Source organism: Ictalurus furcatus, chromosome 5 (genome assembly GCF_023375685.1).
Source record: "Ictalurus furcatus strain D&B chromosome 5, Billie_1.0, whole genome shotgun sequence".
Lineage (NCBI taxonomy): Eukaryota > Metazoa > Chordata > Actinopteri > Siluriformes > Ictaluridae > Ictalurus > Ictalurus furcatus.
The window spans coordinates 5,968,866-5,985,803 of record NC_071259.1 but is presented as its reverse complement, the minus strand read 5'-3'; the positions used below and the strand labels follow the sequence as shown (position 1 = coordinate 5,985,803).

Sequence of the window (16,938 nt, the reverse complement as noted above, 5' to 3'; positions counted from 1 at the left end):
ATTGAAAATGTCCAGCTTCACATCACACTGAGGACTGAACCAAGCACTCTATAAAAAATAAAATGAATCTGGCTGCAGTTCAGCGAGTCCAAACGGTAACATGAAGCGCCAGCGCGAAACAAAACGTTAATGGATCTTATTTATAGCCAGGAAAGAAATCAATAATGGTTAAGTGTTAAAAGGTAGCTCCTTGAATCCTAGCTTGGATTTAGTGTGTGTTCAGTGTTTCTTTTTTCCCCCCTTTTGCCATTTATTTCTCTTCACTGATGCAGCTGATGAACTCACAGCTGGATGTGTGTTTATGAGCAGAACTGTTATCATACCTTGGCTATTTCTGGAGTCTTGAAGTTGATAATCTTCCCAAACTCTTTGGCATGAAACACAGACTTCACCCTTTCCTTTGGGGGGGAGAGACGACAACATTTTTTTTTTTTTTTTTTAAACAACTTTCAAATTTAGTAACTTTAATCATTTGATAATTAGATAAAAGAACGTATTCTCATAAACTGTGATCATGCCTGATAGTGCTTGTGTATAGATCATTTATTCCCTAAAGACAAGGTTGTATGCTAATGAGGACTTGGACTGTGTTTTGTTTTATTATTTTTGGCTAACAAAATGTTCCCTGACTTCAGTTCATTAATTCATTCGTCGTGTGTGCATTTTAAAAGCACTTAAAAGAAATTAAATGAATATAGCTTTGTAATATAACATTGCTGAAGTACAATAAAGCTCATTTTCTCAATAGGCTGAAGCATTATGATAAATAATCATCGTTATTACTTCAGTAATTACACCACATGGTCCTGGTGAAAAGGGGTGAAGGCCTGCTGTACCTTTGCCTCAATGCGCAGTCTTCTGTCTTCTACAATCGTGGGATCTTTGGTGAACTCATCAAACAGATACTGCCACTCGCACGTCAACTGCCCAAACGTGCCCTTGGTAACAAAAAATATGCCCCTGCAGATAGAGGAGGTGGTGGATGACATACAACTAGAATGATACTTTTTAAAATAAACAAATAAATAAATACAATAGCACTGTAGGTGCTTTAATTTATGGACTTATTCAAACCTTTTGGTGATCATCAGGAAATCTGACTCGTTCACCTTGGCATGAGCGAAGTATCTGTACTTCGCAAACCGTCCATTTTCAATTTTCTACAATATAAGGAGGAAAGTGGTTACACATGAAGTAAATGACCACAAGTCCAGCACAGAAATGTCAGAAATCCACACACATTCGATCCAAACACATATTGACTAGGCATGGTGTTGATCACTGATTAAGTGGAGTGGAGAGCAGAGGAATGTAAACGACGGTGTGATGTCACACAAACAATGCAGAACGAAACACTTACAAAACATGCATGTAAAGGGGTCACATAATGAATCTGCGTTCATTATCAACATTTAAAACACAAACCAGCAAATAAAAGTTCCTACAGTCAAAAAAAAAAAGACATGATTGCCTTTTCAAACAGGGTCGGTTCACACACTCGTCTCAGACCCGTGTTGAGATTTTCAGCACTTATATTGAAATAATTTATAATAAAACAGTGTCATTGAAAGGCCATTCGAAAGCTCGAATCACTTTCTTCCTGGTTACATTTTGGTTTCACTCAGCACAAGAATCATGTTCAGGTAGGAGGTTAGAAAGCAAAATGGTGTTACAAGAGATTTGGATGACAATAATAATCATCATCATCATCATCATCTAGCTCTGGTTACACTGAAACGAAAACTGAGAGGAGTGTGTGACAATGTGGACATGCAGTTTGTCTGATGCTAAACTGGACGTTATATATTTGTTAGGTACATTTCTTATATAGTAGCTCCAGTGCAAAATTAAAGACATCAAACTTGTCTTGGTGAACTGACTGCCTTTGGTGTACAGGAGAAATATCCCACTCTTCAAGGGAAAAATATTAGCAGCACGAATTTTACAATGAGGAATGTTGATATCAGCATGGGAAAATGACGAGACATGAATTTTGAAGTGGTTTTATTTCAGAAAAGGGAGGAAGGTCAGGAGGAATAGATGGATAATATATATATATATATATATATATATATATATATATATATATAAACAAACAAACAACAGGATAAAATCTTAATCTTAAATGCAGTAAAACTACAAATAATGTTTTAAAAAAATAAAATAATAATAATACATCATATATAGACCATAAATGTATCATCTAGTTCACTATAAAGAATATATTACTCGGTCAGATTATTAATGGCACTTGTACGGCCTGCGTGACTGTCTAACAGGCCTAACAACACAACTTTACTAGCTGTCCTGATTCTCATCCTCATCACTGTCAGTGCTATTCCATGCAGAGAGGGCCACTCTTTTCTGCGAACACGACAAGAGAGAGGAAAGCTACAGTCAGGTCAGCTTCTTATGTAAAACGAATACTTCTACGCATAAATGACAGATTAAACTACAGGAGAAATAATGATCGGTTCATTAGACATCAAATACCAAATATCAAATTGAAGCGCATCACCAGCTGCACTAACTCTCAAGTAGAGGTCGACCGATAGTGGATTTTACCGATACCGATAACTAAGTTTGGCCGTACCTGCTGATAACCGATTAATGGAACGATAGTTTTTACACAACACTTAAATATTTCTCAGCTTTATTACAAAAAGAAACAGTACTGACTGTACAATGAAAATGTACTGTACTTTTTAAAATGAAATAAATATATATATATATTAATATATATTAACTATTAATTAACTATTAATAAATATTCAAATAAATAAGATATACATCCAAACTGAACCACACAGAACACTTCAAATGAAAAAACACTTCAAATAACACAACAAAATTTGGCCTCTAGAGGCCGCTCTCGTGCTGTATGCCGACAGTGGACACTTCTCAGCTGCTCGCAACGGACTCAACCGGGATAGTTCTAGCAATCAGTTAACAATGGCAATTAATCGATCAATCGGTCGACCTCTAATCTCAAGTACTAGCAATGAATTTGCAAAATGAAGTCGTTTAATAACCAGAAAGGCAAAACTCGAACTATTAACTATATAATTACCGGTCACTTTCAGTTCTTTATTTCGGAGAAATTATTTCAAAATGAAGAAATTCTCGATTATAAAAAAAACATTTCAAATTCATTTATAATGAAAAAAAGAAATCTATAAAATCCAATCATTTTAAACACTTATATGTTAACGTAATCCTAATATCCTGATAACGCTAGACGCATTCATCCTTACCTCATCTAGGAGACTTACATAAATAAATAAATAAATAAATAAACAAATAAATACTATTAAAAAAAAAGCTAAAACTCAGCAAAGACAATATCTCAGCAAAGCAAAGCAGTAAAGGGTGCTTTCAAGATCAATGTCGAACCAATATATTCAATACAAATATACTTACAGTATATATTGAAATGATGAAGAAATATTAATGTTAAAATAATAAAACATTAACGTTTAAGTAAATATTTAAGCAATCAGGTTTTGTCTGACAGTTCAGATCTTGAACACACCCTGTGTGTGGGACGCACCGTTTTTACATGTACAGTAGGTAGGAAGTGAACGTGTCACCTGTAACATCTGGCTGCCGATGCCCTCTCTCTCTTTATACGGTCTGATGACGCCGTCCTCGTGAATGAATCGCGGCGGTCGCAAACTCTCCACATCCTGAGATGTTTCTGCCGCTCTGAATACACAGAACACAGTGCATATATAATTAAATAAATTGTAATTAGTTAAATATTAGAGATAAATATTCAGCAAAAAAAAAAAAAAAAATGGACTGGAAATTGCTTTAATGTTAATTACAACAACAAACTAAAATATAACGCTGTAGAAATTTCAGCCCTATGAATATTATGAAAAGTGCTTATGTACTTGTACTTACTTACGAAGCTTAGCAAACGAGCTAACTATAGAGTTGAAGAGAGCCATTTTTTCAATTGTGGAGAATTTCTGCTAACAAGCTGCGACAGTACATCCTAGAGTGCATCTATTTGGTTGAACATATGACGACTAGTACAGGCTGAATCGTTGATGGAATTTATAATTTAAAACAATATTATCTCCACATATACTTTCATATTGGTGTCAGTAAGGGGTGTAAAGGGGCAGGTACAAAAAACTCAAACGCCGATTTTGATTTCTGGGCCACGTTGACAAAACGGCGTTTCCTTTATATTCGTGCTTCTGCATAATTAGACACAATTTATCCAAAAATAACATTCCTTCGCCTTACCCCTAATGTGGTCAATCTGTGTCAAGACATTATGGCAACGGGTCTTGTACAACCCTTTATGTAATTCAACTGAAGTATTCCTTTAAAAGTCTGAGCGTGCACACGAGAGCCATATTTGTCTGACTCTACTCAATAATAATCCGAAAAAAATAAAAAAATTTGAAACTGGTTTTAACGCCAATGTTGGCTGAATTTTCATTTTGCTTCCTCACTAGTAAAAATATTTTCCAGGGGGTCCTGAGTGGGGCAAAAGAAAAGCGTTCACCTGATCGGAAATCGGGAGTTCAAATTCCCGATGATGCCACAGCCATCCGTTGCCCGGGAGGAGTGGCATACTCTCTCAAACCCTATCAATTTCAGTGACACTAGCCATTCATGGGTGTCTGTGAGCTCATGCATGCAGATAGTGGGCGGATAGTGCTTTCCTCCAAGTGTATTACGCCACGCCGCTGATGTTACATCAGTTTACAAAGCTGCAGGTGGCAGGTGTCTCAAAGGAAGCGTGTGATAGCCTTCATCCTACCCTGGTTGGGGAATTTCTTAAAGCACTGAAAATCCTACTGAATTGCAATGAATATGCAATATAAATGCCCCCCCCCCCCATTTAAAATATATCCATGTCTAGCAGAAAAAACAAAAAAACAAAAAACACACACACACACACACACACACACCTCTTGATGCCCTGGAAGGTGCTGCTCGCCATGTCAATGATGCCCCCTGTTGGTCGGGCCACGGCTCCTACAAGACCTTTGCCTACACCCTTAAAGAAACCTGCTGCTCCCTCCTTCTGAGCACCTGCACACACACACACACACACACACACACACACACACACACACACACACACATTTATCCATGTAGAATTTCACTTGACTGAAATACAAAGACACATTGTCTTACACATTAACTTACCTTTGATAGGTTTAGTAACGATGCCTGTAATACCACTCACAAAACCCTAAATGGGAACAGGGACCAGAGCGTTACTCAGCCACAGCGCTAATAAAAGCCCTTTTGAATTTAAAAAAAAAAAAAAAAGAAGAAGGAAAGATCTGGACATCATTATGATTAAAGACTGAAGCCTGGTTGGATATCAACATTAATACTATGATTACATAAGCAGTCAAAGGCCAAAGTACCACTCACAAAACCCTAAATGGGAACAGGGACCAGAGCGTTACTCAGCCACAGCGCTAATAAAAGCCCTTTTGAATTTTTAAAAAAAAAAAAAAGAAGAAGGAAAGATCTGGACATCATTATGATTAAAGATTGAAGCCTGGTTGGATATCAACATTAATACTATGATTACATAAGCAGTCAAAGGCCAAAGACATAAAAATCTACATTAGTGAGAAAACAATACAGTTTTCACTGGATATGATTCACTCAAACATTTCTGGAAAGAAAAGAAAAGAAAAGAAAAAATGAGCCTGATAATGGAGCAACTGTTAATAGCAGTTAGAATTTAAGTTATAACAGCAACTAACTTATTTTGTGAAATGTAACCCTAAACAGATTAAAAAAAGTATACATGGTTCAGTAAAACTTAAAAACTATATATAATCATCTGCAAACTGCTGTGGTATAAGAGTAAATGAAACACTTCAGGACATGTTTTTATTGGAAAAGAATCAACTCCCAGGTGGCAGGTGTAACTCTGCTGCATTACACTTCTCTGTTGTGGATTATTTTCCAATATCCGCATGTTCTTTTCTGTTTCGTCCCTTCCTTATTTTATTTTCAGGTGTTACGCACAGAGACGAGTCCTTTCCCTCCTCTGGTCAGACCCTCTTTCAAACCGCTCGGCTGCTTGTTCATGGCCTCTCTCCTTTTCTGCTGATACTCCTCATCCATCGTCATGGCAGCCACGCCTTTAGCCATCGCACCCGTGATACGAGACGCTGCTCCGGCTAAACCCCCTGACACACAGAGCACGAACAAAACAACTCTGAGGAATAACTGACTCCCGAGAAGACATTTTGTCTATGTGTAAACATACATACATACATAAATAAATAAATAAATAAATAAATAATAAAAAAAAACCTCTTACCTACTGCACCTCCAACCAGAGCCTTCATACCCAAAGCCATACCCTCCATGAACTCCTCCGGACCCTGAATCGCTCCCTGAGGAACACCAACACAAAGAAATGTTTATAAATGAATTTTTAAAAAGTAATCTCCGCCAATTGGAATATTGAAGGGTAAATCCTTACCTGATATGGCTCATAAAAGAAGGCCTCAACTCCCTCTGACAAACCCCGGATCAGACCGAAGGGGTTTCCAAGGACGTCTAACCCCAGCACCAGTACGTACATTTGCTTGATAGCCTGGAGGACACAAACAAACCAGCTTATAAGTGCACGTGATAATGTGTTGGCAATGTGATAGGAAGGAGGTGAAAAAAGGTTAAAGGTGACCTGTTTGGAGTAATGACGGATGACTTCCCATTGGAGCTGCTGTGTGGTACGGAACTGGAAAGTCAGCTCAAAGAACGCCAGCCTGGAATAACACACACATGTTCTCTCTATCCTTAAAGTCCTGAGATCCATCAGCATTTCCAGATTACATACATTTTGTTTCACACATTACTTTCACTGTAGTTACTCAATCATGTGTCTAAAATGAATTAATGAAAGGGTTTAAAAGTCAGCTAGGCACGCTAATTGCTTATACAACGTATTGCAATATTTAATATTATTCAACACAGGTAGTCTGCTTTCTTAACGTCCACTAGAGGGCAGCATTGTCAACACAGCACAAAATCCATGGTGTCTGGTAGTGTGACCATGTGTGAAATTCACATCTAACCACACTGTCAGTAGGAAGTGTTGTTAAGGAGTCAGGCAAGTGTGAAAGAAAATAAGTAAGTCTGAACCACAGCCACCACAGCAGGACAAGAGTGTGGTATTGTAAAAAACACACACACACACACACTGGCTGTTCTTTATATCTCTTGCCTCTGGTATACAAATGTATTCACCTAATGCATGATATACAACTACACCTGGTTTCTATTATATGATTTTCACCCTTGTCCCTTGTGCACAGAGATTTCTCCAGATTCTCTGAATATTTTGATGATATTATGTGCTGTAGATGACGAGATATTCGTAGTCTTTGCAATTTGATGTCGACCAATGTTATTCAAAAATTGCTCTACAAATTGTAGACGCAGTTTTTCGCAGATTGGTGAACCTCTGCCCATCTTTACTTCTGAAAGACTCTGCCTCTCTTAGATACTCTTTTTATACCCAATCATACTACTGACCTGTACCCAATTAACCTCCAGCTGTTTCTTTTTTACTAACACTTACTTTTCCAGCCTTTTGTTGCCCTGTCCCAACTTTTTTGAGACGTGTAGCGGCCATGAAATTCAAAATTACCTCTTTTTTTTCTTAAAACGGTGCATTTTCTCTGTTTAAACACTTATGTTTTCTATGTCCTATTTTGTATAACATATGAGTTTATGAGATTTGAAAATCACTGCATTCTGTTTTTATTTACATTTTACACAGCGGCCCAACTTTAAAATAAAATAAAAAAAAATTAGGTTTGGAGTTGCTACCGGTATTACATATCCTGTGTTTGCATACTGCAACACGATTGGCTTTTATGTGTTACGATGCAATAACCTTTGCGTGCCATGTGTTTAATACTAACTCGAATTTTCCAATGAGATTTTCAGATCCCTGAATTTAATCCTAACTTCATGACCTCACGGCATGCTATAATCCAGAGTGTGTTTGCTGTCGCGAAGAAGAACGTAGCGTGAAGGTGATTACTTGAAGACGACGTCCTGGACGTCGGTCAGCGTTGCACCGATACTCTTTAGCAGAAGGTTAAGGGACTGCACAGGAATCACCTCAGTCTCCCTCTTCTCCTTGTTCCCATCCTCACCGCCAGAACTCAGAGAGAAGCTCAGATGGAGCTGAGGAAACCAAACACGCCATCATCGTAACTCGGCCATAACCGTGGAAGCAAAAACCGTTCAGCCGATTGAGACTTCTCCTCTAGCCAATTGGAGAATTTGATTTAATACCATAAAACCAGAAATGCTGTCTACATAGCGGGGCTAACAAATGCAACGAAAAGTAATGAAAATTCGAATGCAATCTGAACAGCCGTAGCGCTTGTATAGCATAAAACAAGTCTAATCTGTATCCCTTTATTAATTATTTATAACTTTATCAGAAACTTTAATGTTTTTACATTGCTAAGGTGATCCAAAATCCACTTAAATACTGTAATAGCCATCTTCTGCTCTAGTTTTGTTTTTAATGATGTTCCCCAACACACAGTAAGACATTATGTAAGGAATAAATTTAATAATTAACGACAGAGCGGTATGACGTGGACCTATGATAGCACTTGATACCACAGCAATGTTTTTTTTTTAATCTATTGAATTAGGACACAACTTGATTTATTTTTTGCATTAATTAAAAAACTCATAATGTAGAAATACAATACGACATAATCGAAAAACACAGACAAATGCTAGGTGCCAAACCTTAATGGGAGAGATGTGGAAGTACTCGTAAAGGCTGGTGGGGGACGTGTCTGTCGCGGACACTTGGTTCAGTCCTGTCTTTAAATACTCAATGTCCTTCTCAAACAGCTCCACCTCAGAGAGGAAGAGTAAACAGTATGACTCAAAGTCTTATACCTAATATTCCATTGTAATTCATTCAATAAAACCCTTTTATTAACAGTCAGACAAATGGTCGCTGTGCTATCACCTCTCCGGAACACTGACCAAATCAGAGACGTGCGTGTTGTAACAGCGTGTGTTTATATTACCTCCTGTTCCGACGTGACGGTGGCAGCGTTCTCAGCGGTAAACAGATCCAAAATGGCGTACAGGAAGCCTAGGTCCAAACGTAGGTCCATTTCCTGAATCAAAACCTTAAAATACCTGTGGACAACATACAACATTCGTTACATACTGTACAATGGCACGGACACGTCGGAAATACAGGCACAAAGAAATAAAGAAATATACTTGATGCGTAGGATGTCTGAGTGTCCTGCTGCTCTCGTGATGAGGCTGAGGTCAGTGAACGGTTTTGCCTCTTTAAAAGAAAAAACGATATTTTATTTGATTGATCCAGCAGTGCCTCGATAAGCTTAATGGTTTTGTATGTTGTGAATGTTAGGTTGCTGACCCGAGTCCATTCTGACTGATTTGGGAGGTTTGACAGGGTAGAACACAAACGGGAAAATGGCTCCAGGAAGCTGATTCTGGATCTGCACACACACACAAAAATATTTTTTTCCACCTATTTGCGTTAACAAATTAGCCAAGTGTGCAAGTGGGTATGCTACGATGGGTATACTATGAGTTCATGTGCGATAGACGAACCTGAACCCTGTTAATCTGCACGCGGTACGCTTTCTGTCTGGCCGAGACGCTGTACTCGATCTTCACGGCTGGAAGAAAGTTCCTTCGGAGAGGTGCGTCGTAAGGCTGCAGTATCCTCATTTCCAAACCGTTCGGAGTCAGACTCACCTGAGAGAGCGAGAGACGGAGAGAGAGAAAGACATAGATGCACAGAGTGTGTGTGTGAGAGATACAGAGAGTATAAAATAGCCAAAGACAGAAAATAGAAATATTTAGAGATATTATAATCAACTTGAGGTCAATAATTAATTTTAATGCCAAATAAAGTACTTTAAATGGACTAGCAACACCTGTGCCATAAAAAAATAAATAAATAAATGCATGGCTACAATGAACTACATGATATGCATCATGTAGATTTGAAAATGTCCTCATATCCCAGCTGCCGGTGTTTTTATGCACAGGTGCAATATCAGACTTTCAGTTCACATGCAGGATACACAGTCCTTTTTTCTGATGACAGTGTGGTTAGGTGAAATCTGTGTGATTTGTAACCTGGTAGCCGTTCTCCAGGTCTAGGATGCTGTGATCCAATGGGTTGCTCTCTATATAAGCTTTGTAGTGCTGCTCTAACATCTCGGCGTCTTTTCCGCTCATAACCTTCCAGCGTCTCTTCTTCTTCGGCTTGGTCTCCCACACCACGTCAGAGCTGCAGGCATACACGGACAAGGCCTATTTATAAAGTCAGATTTATTCACTATGTTGTGCAATATTGTATGAAACATAAGATATAAAACGTAAGATATTTTCCTATGTCATCCTTTTCATTTGAAGGGTGCAAATGAATAAATAAATAAATAAATAATAATATATACACACACACACACACACACACACACACACACACACACATATATATATATAGATAGATAGATAGATAGATAATGCTGTACATGTTTAATAATTATCAACTCAGCAAAGACTCTGAATCTCAGAACATGTACATGTCTCTTAAAGAATTGCTGTGCAAGTTTTTTTAGAGCCATCTATTGCATGCAACGTAAACTGCAATGGCAATAAAAACACTTAACAACCTCCCACATATTAATTACTTATATATATATATATATATATATATATATATATATATATATATATATATATATATATATATTTCAGATAGCCTTCAAGAATGCCTTTGACAAAAGAAGAATGTATTGAAATGACATATCGACATGGTGCTGGTAAACGTTGTCCCCCTATGTATGGAGACTTTTGGGATACGGTGTATATTGCATAGTAGTTGTTTTTTTTTTTGTTTTAACCATTTTGTGTGCGTTCTGTAGCCTGGAGCCTAACTGTAAACTACCTGGTGATACCGATGTAGGCCACCTCCTGGCTGGTGCTGTTGTTGACCAGTGAGATGCCCATATCCTGCAGCGAGAGGCTAATTTCCTGTTCGGCTAACTCCACCCTCTCGCTCTCACACAGCAGCTTGTAGACACGCCGCTCTGTGGTGAACAACGCCACCCGCTGAAGGCCCTCATAAAACGAGATGACGTACAGCTTTCCCTCATCGTTCATGTCCATCAGCAGGTCCTGCACACACGCATCACGACAAAGGCTACGTAAATATTTTTCAACTTTGTTGTTTAGCTCTAGTACATTTTTGGCTGAACTTTTGTTTGATTTCCTGCTAATGAAGGAAATCCCCCCCCCCCCCCGGTGTTTATGTAAATCGAGTCATTATTCATTACTTGTTATTAGGACATTTAAGTACATTATGTGCGAACACTTTCTATCTGTTACTCAAGCATAATTTTGACTTGCTATCTCCACTCTTAATTAAGCTGTAATTTTTTTTTTTACCCATAATTATACTAAATATTTTCTGTACTTTGTTCCCTCTAGTCAGTATGTCCAGATTCAGGTGTTAGCTCCTCTGTATCCTCACCTGCTCATTCTTTAGCTCACCACTGTAGGGTCCCCAGCTCCATCGGAGAACTCGAGATCCTGTGGGCTCGGCCCATGTGTAGTAGACGGCCTGGCCTGGACCCAGCTCGTCCATCTCCAGCTTCTGAGAGCTAACAGAGTGAGACAAGCAGCAAGTCAGAATCATCACACACCGCCAAACACAATACCAGTTCTCTTCACAAAGTATAATGCAGTGTCTTGGAGTTTGGTGAATGCCGTTTCTGCCTTGCTGGAGTTTATTTGCATTTGGCAAAGAGGCCACTATGCAGCCTAAGGAAAAAAAATCATCCAGCACAGAGTAAGATCAGTCTAAGAGAGAAGGTCTGAGTATAACAGCATACTCCACACGATCCAGTCTTACTTAAGAGGACAGAAAAAAAGCAGTTCAACTTGCAGTTTAAAGACAGAGAGAAAGACATGCTGTATACACAGAAGGGGTGGACGATATGGCAAAATGATCATACTGTGATACTTTGGATCGCGAACAAAGTGGCAACAAATTAGTGATGCTGCATTTATAAAAATCGGGGTGTTACTCCACTTCACATGGGGCAGCATATCAGCCCACCCTGTCATTAATTATTTTCATACCACAGCATAGCCTGCCATGCTTTACTTTGTATTTAATGTCTAGAAAAATGAATTATTTAACGGTAAGTTTCAAGAATTAATAGAAATACATTTAACATCCAGTCAGACACATGTCAGTGAGTCAAGTGTTTTCCACCATACTCTTGAAAAAATTTATGATGATATCAAGATTATTATTATCATCATCGTCATATCGCCCAGCCCAAATGCATCGGAGGGCATAAACGATCTCAGAAAACAGAAGGGTGACATTTTGCATCTATCCAAGGATCAAGAAGCGACAGAACCTAAGCCAGTCAATCACAGTTTTCATTTTGGAGCGGAAATCTATTGAGGACAGAGAGAAAGACATGCTGTAATAGAAATGATGAAATGATGAAATGAAAGATCACAGAACCAGATCATTTATTCCGCAGCAACAGCATCCATCCAAAAGCTGCAAAGGGGAAGCAAAGCAGAAGCAAATAATGTAATACCAATTATACCATATCTATATCTATATCTATATATATATATATCTATATCTATATATATATATAAACATATAAACATGAATACAAATTATTATCTGACTATATACATGTCTGCATAACTAAGAAACATAAAAAGCACTCCATAACTCTCTCATTGGAAAAAAAAGAAGAAAAAGAAGAAAATATAAAAAAATTGTATTGTTGCAATGTAAATATGTTTTTGTATACCAGCTGGACTGTCTGTCCTCCCCCAAAGCAAAGGTTCCATCTGGAACCCAAGTAGAGGGTCTACGCTCCTTGCAGCTGAATATGTAGCAAAAGGACAACAACAACAACAAAAAATTACCATGGTCAACATAAACAGTTAATTCACCTGAAAAACAAACACAACAATGACTAGCAAACAAAAAAAAGTCAACTAAACAAACAAAAGCACATCAAACTGAGTTGTTAGTTTCAGGAAAGAACAAAGTGAAGCATTATTGTGTTTCGGGGTTTCATTAGACGTCTTTCCACTGAGGAGCTGTGTGTGACTACATCATTAAATCAGTAAGACAATGCTCAGTATTGTTACTGTAGTAATCACTCATTTTGGGTGAGCAGAATCTACCGGTTAGACTCGTGACTCTGTAAATAGTAGAGAATATAATGGTTAGGAAGCGACATACAATAGTGAAAAGAAAGTGTGTGCAGAACATAAGACGGGATGTTAGAAAACAGGGATGCAGCGATAGCGATACTGGTATCAGTCAGACACAGTGCCTTCATTACTCACACTCCAAAAGAAACGCTCCGATACCATATGGTAGAATAACACGCAAGCTTAGTGCTTTCTTGCTGATGAACAGAAAGCATGATCTGGGTTTATTTCACTATTTATGATGCCAATCAAAGTAAAGCAGATTGTTCTCTGCAAAATAAATAAATAAATAAATAAAAATCAAGAGGAGGAAACTTCAGCACCTTTATACACTACCAGTCAAAAGTTTAGACACACTCATTCTTTATTTAATTTTTACCCACACATTTTATAATAATAATAATAATAATAATAATAATAATAATAAAGTTATCAAAACTCTGGAAAAACACAAATTGAATGATGGGAATTATGTTGTGATAAAAAAAATCCAAAATAAATCAAAATAATTTAATATTTTAGCTTCTTCAAAGTCGACGGCCTTTTTTCCTAGAATTTCCAGAAATGTATTCTTGGCATTTTCTCGACCGATTTCTCGAGGAATCTCCCTGAGATGCTTTTTAAACAGTATTAAAGGAGTTCCCACTTACGCCAGATGCTTATAATCATCCATTTAAAAAAATATTCATTTTTATTTATATATTTAAATTAGTTTTCTAATGAAAGAAATGGAAATGTTCAACAATTATAATCAACAATTATATTTTTTGTCTACGACACCGATTTCAAACATTTAATCATACAGCTTCAAATCAAAAGGTTTTTAAGATCATGCGAAACATTTCTGTCTCCAAAGTACACATGTACATAGTGTAGGTAGTGCACATGTAACCTGATTAAACACCTCCAAAAGCAAAAACTCAGCAAGGGTTTTTTATCCTTCCTGACAGCAGTACATGAAAAAAAACACGACACTGCAGCAAATGCTGACTAGGTGAGAGAAAAAAAAACCTGTCAACACTATGTGGATGAAAATACCAGCTCTTTCCCAGTACATTGTTCTTGATGATCAGCTAATATCAGTTACTGACAAGGCAACAAAATCAAAAACGTACCTTACTTACAGCTGTACGGAAAAATTTTTCCAAAGTGAAATGAACTTGCAACTCTACTCGAACTGAGGTGACTAACTTAGCCAGCTAATGTGCTTCATTTAAAATCAACTAGCTATGTTAAAAAGAATGAACCTAGTAGCCTAATCGTATATGCTCGTCCTATAGTTACTATATAGAGTGGAGAAACAAACAGAGCTAAATAAAATGCTTCTACGGTGACCCTGATTGAGTGATACTAGTAAGTAGGTTACTCATTTTTGTATCAGTATCTATCGATATCAATAAAAACATGTACTTGTATTCGTTCACAAAAAAAAAAAAAAAATGGTATTGACACATCCTTATTAAAAAATAGAAGCTATCACTATATTTCAACGAGGGGTAAAAAAGAGATTTCTTCATCTCAAGGTATGTTTAGCCCTGGATCAGTTTCATCCCTCACCTCTGGTGGAACTCCAGTGTGTTTTCCTTGGTGTGGTTGATGATAAGAAAAGGAGCTGCGCCATCGTGGTAATCAGAGAACTGGATTGCAGCCGAATGCTCAGTCAAGTTCACGTCGACGATGATACCACCCAGCTGGAACCCAAAGGGGGAAAGCACAACTTACATTACTGGGCGTGATTTTCTATGAATGTGTGTTTAAGAGTGTATATATATAAATCGATAATAATCGATTATGAAAATCATTGTGACCAAATCTCATTATCGATTAGTTGGACTGCACGTGGTACGTTTACTCATTACGTTGCTTCTGTTCTGAAAACACGCTTCGGAAGTTAAATACTATAGTCGTGTCGCAAATCACGTACTATACACTTGCACTATGCATTATGTACTCCACCATCTAGTGTAGTGTTTCCGCGGACCCCTAGTGGTCAGTGATGTAATTGCAGGGGGTCCGTAGGAAAGTTTTAAAATTGTTTAAATAATATTATATATTTTTTGTTAAATCAAAACATATTCAAATGAGATGTTTTAAAATTAATCAACTTGGTTATTCACATGCATTCACAAATATCATGTTAGCTGAGCTGACGATCGTTCATTGATGGATTTATTTTACATTTATTTACAAATGAAATGATAATTTGCAAAAACCTATGAGTGGTAGACAAGTTCAAGTGTCGCATTGATGGATAAAATAAACAAAACATAATTCAGAGAGTCAAATTAAATGTCACACCAACAATAAAATGTAATTGAACCTGGTATTTGTACCAGTGGTATTTGAACCAACCCCTGGGGAATGACAGGTGCTACCAATCAACCAGGTGCTACCAATTTTTGTGCATCCATAAAAATGAATGCATAAATACTTTATATATATATATATTTTTTAAAAATAAACTCACGGTGTTGTCAAGGTGCAGTAGGAGGCAGTTCTCGGGTTTATGGAAGGCGATGGCTTGAGCAGTCGACTGACAGCCGTCCACCTTCACTCTGAGCTTCTTTGAATCCCTCTCTGGCCAAAATGGAGTGGCGGTCTGTGAAAGAATTGTTTTCTATTAAAAATCAATTTCCAATTATAGCTACACTACCGGTCAAATGTTTGGAGACACATATTTAGTGAATAGTAATCAGTTTGAGATGGAACCAAACTATCTACTGTAGTAAATACAGGTTGGAAATAGCAGAATTTCATATGGATCTCGGGCCATTAGAAATGTAAAACCTGTAAATAAATTACATATATATATATATATATATATATATATATATATAAATAATACATCACTGAATGGGAAACATTTCTAATAAATGAATGAAATAAATATGTTGCAGCATAAATTACAAACTAAACCTTTAAAATTCTTAAGCATTTCTAGCTCTACTTTCAGTACCAAGTAGGTGTGAATACAATTATGTGGTAATAAAGCAGTATTTTATTAAATACTAATTAAATTAATATGAGTGCTGACCTCTCCAGGTTTTGCCTCAGTCCAGTCATCCTGTCCCTCTTCGCACACTCGGATTACATGCTTCGTTTTGTTCACAAGCATGTAGAAGGGCAGGAACGTCACCAGGCGTGTCAGACTGAAACTGCTAGTGTCAATCTTCACCCCCACCTAAAAGCAATCAGCACGTTTGCATTAGTGTACTGTACTGATGTATGTGGCACAAAGACATTATACATTACATAATTACATACACATACAATATATCAAATACAGTGCCCTCCACTAATAGTGGCACCTTTGGTGTTGGTATACCTGGGTGACTAGGAACAGGAAATTGTTCAACCATGATTTCCTGTTTCACAGGGTTATAAATATAAGGTAACACATAGGCCAAATTGCCTTAGTCATTCACCACAATGGGTAAGACCAAGGAATACAGCTGTGATGTGCGGCAAAAGGTTGTTGAGCTTCACAAAATGGGAAGTGGCTATAAGAAAATAGCACAAGCACTGAAAATGGCAATTTCCACCATCAGGGCAATAATTAAGAAGTTCCAGTCAACTGGAAATTTTATGAATCAACCTGGAATTGGATGCGTGTCTATATCGTCTCAACGCACTGTGAAGAGGATGGTTTGAGTG

At 37.5% G+C, this 16,938-nt stretch overlaps 1 protein-coding gene across 5 annotated transcripts in view; it reads right to left on the bottom strand.

The window, feature by feature from the left end:
• Positions 1-16,938, bottom strand: part of vps13a (vacuolar protein sorting 13 homolog A) — a 47,860-nt gene that overhangs the window by 230 nt on the left and 30,692 nt on the right. For 3 of the 5 annotated variants that reach the window (XM_053624431.1, XM_053624428.1, XM_053624429.1), the window contains exons 49-71: positions 16,319-16,465; positions 15,752-15,883; positions 14,842-14,975; positions 12,873-12,947; positions 11,561-11,690; positions 10,976-11,205; positions 10,162-10,315; positions 9,628-9,774; positions 9,431-9,512; positions 9,268-9,337; positions 9,066-9,180; positions 8,776-8,889; positions 8,048-8,193; positions 6,683-6,764; positions 6,479-6,592; positions 6,314-6,389; positions 6,016-6,179; positions 5,173-5,218; positions 4,932-5,055; positions 3,591-3,705; positions 1,075-1,160; positions 837-960; positions 324-398 (exon numbers count right to left, since the gene is read on the bottom strand). In XM_053624431.1, coding sequence (XP_053480406.1) covers positions 324-398; positions 837-960; positions 1,075-1,160; positions 3,591-3,705; positions 4,932-5,055; positions 5,173-5,218; positions 6,016-6,179; positions 6,314-6,389; positions 6,479-6,592; positions 6,683-6,764; positions 8,048-8,193; positions 8,776-8,889; positions 9,066-9,180; positions 9,268-9,337; positions 9,431-9,512; positions 9,628-9,774; positions 10,162-10,315; positions 10,976-11,205; positions 11,561-11,690; positions 12,873-12,947; positions 14,842-14,975; positions 15,752-15,883; positions 16,319-16,465 — 2,682 coding nt within the window. The remainder of the gene's footprint in view (positions 1-323; positions 399-836; positions 961-1,074; positions 1,161-3,590; positions 3,706-4,931; positions 5,056-5,172; positions 5,219-6,015; positions 6,180-6,313; positions 6,390-6,478; positions 6,593-6,682; positions 6,765-8,047; positions 8,194-8,775; positions 8,890-9,065; positions 9,181-9,267; positions 9,338-9,430; positions 9,513-9,627; positions 9,775-10,161; positions 10,316-10,975; positions 11,206-11,560; positions 11,691-12,872; positions 12,948-14,841; positions 14,976-15,751; positions 15,884-16,318; positions 16,466-16,938) is intronic. The other 2 variants (XM_053624432.1, XM_053624430.1) reach the window with 1 other exon arrangement.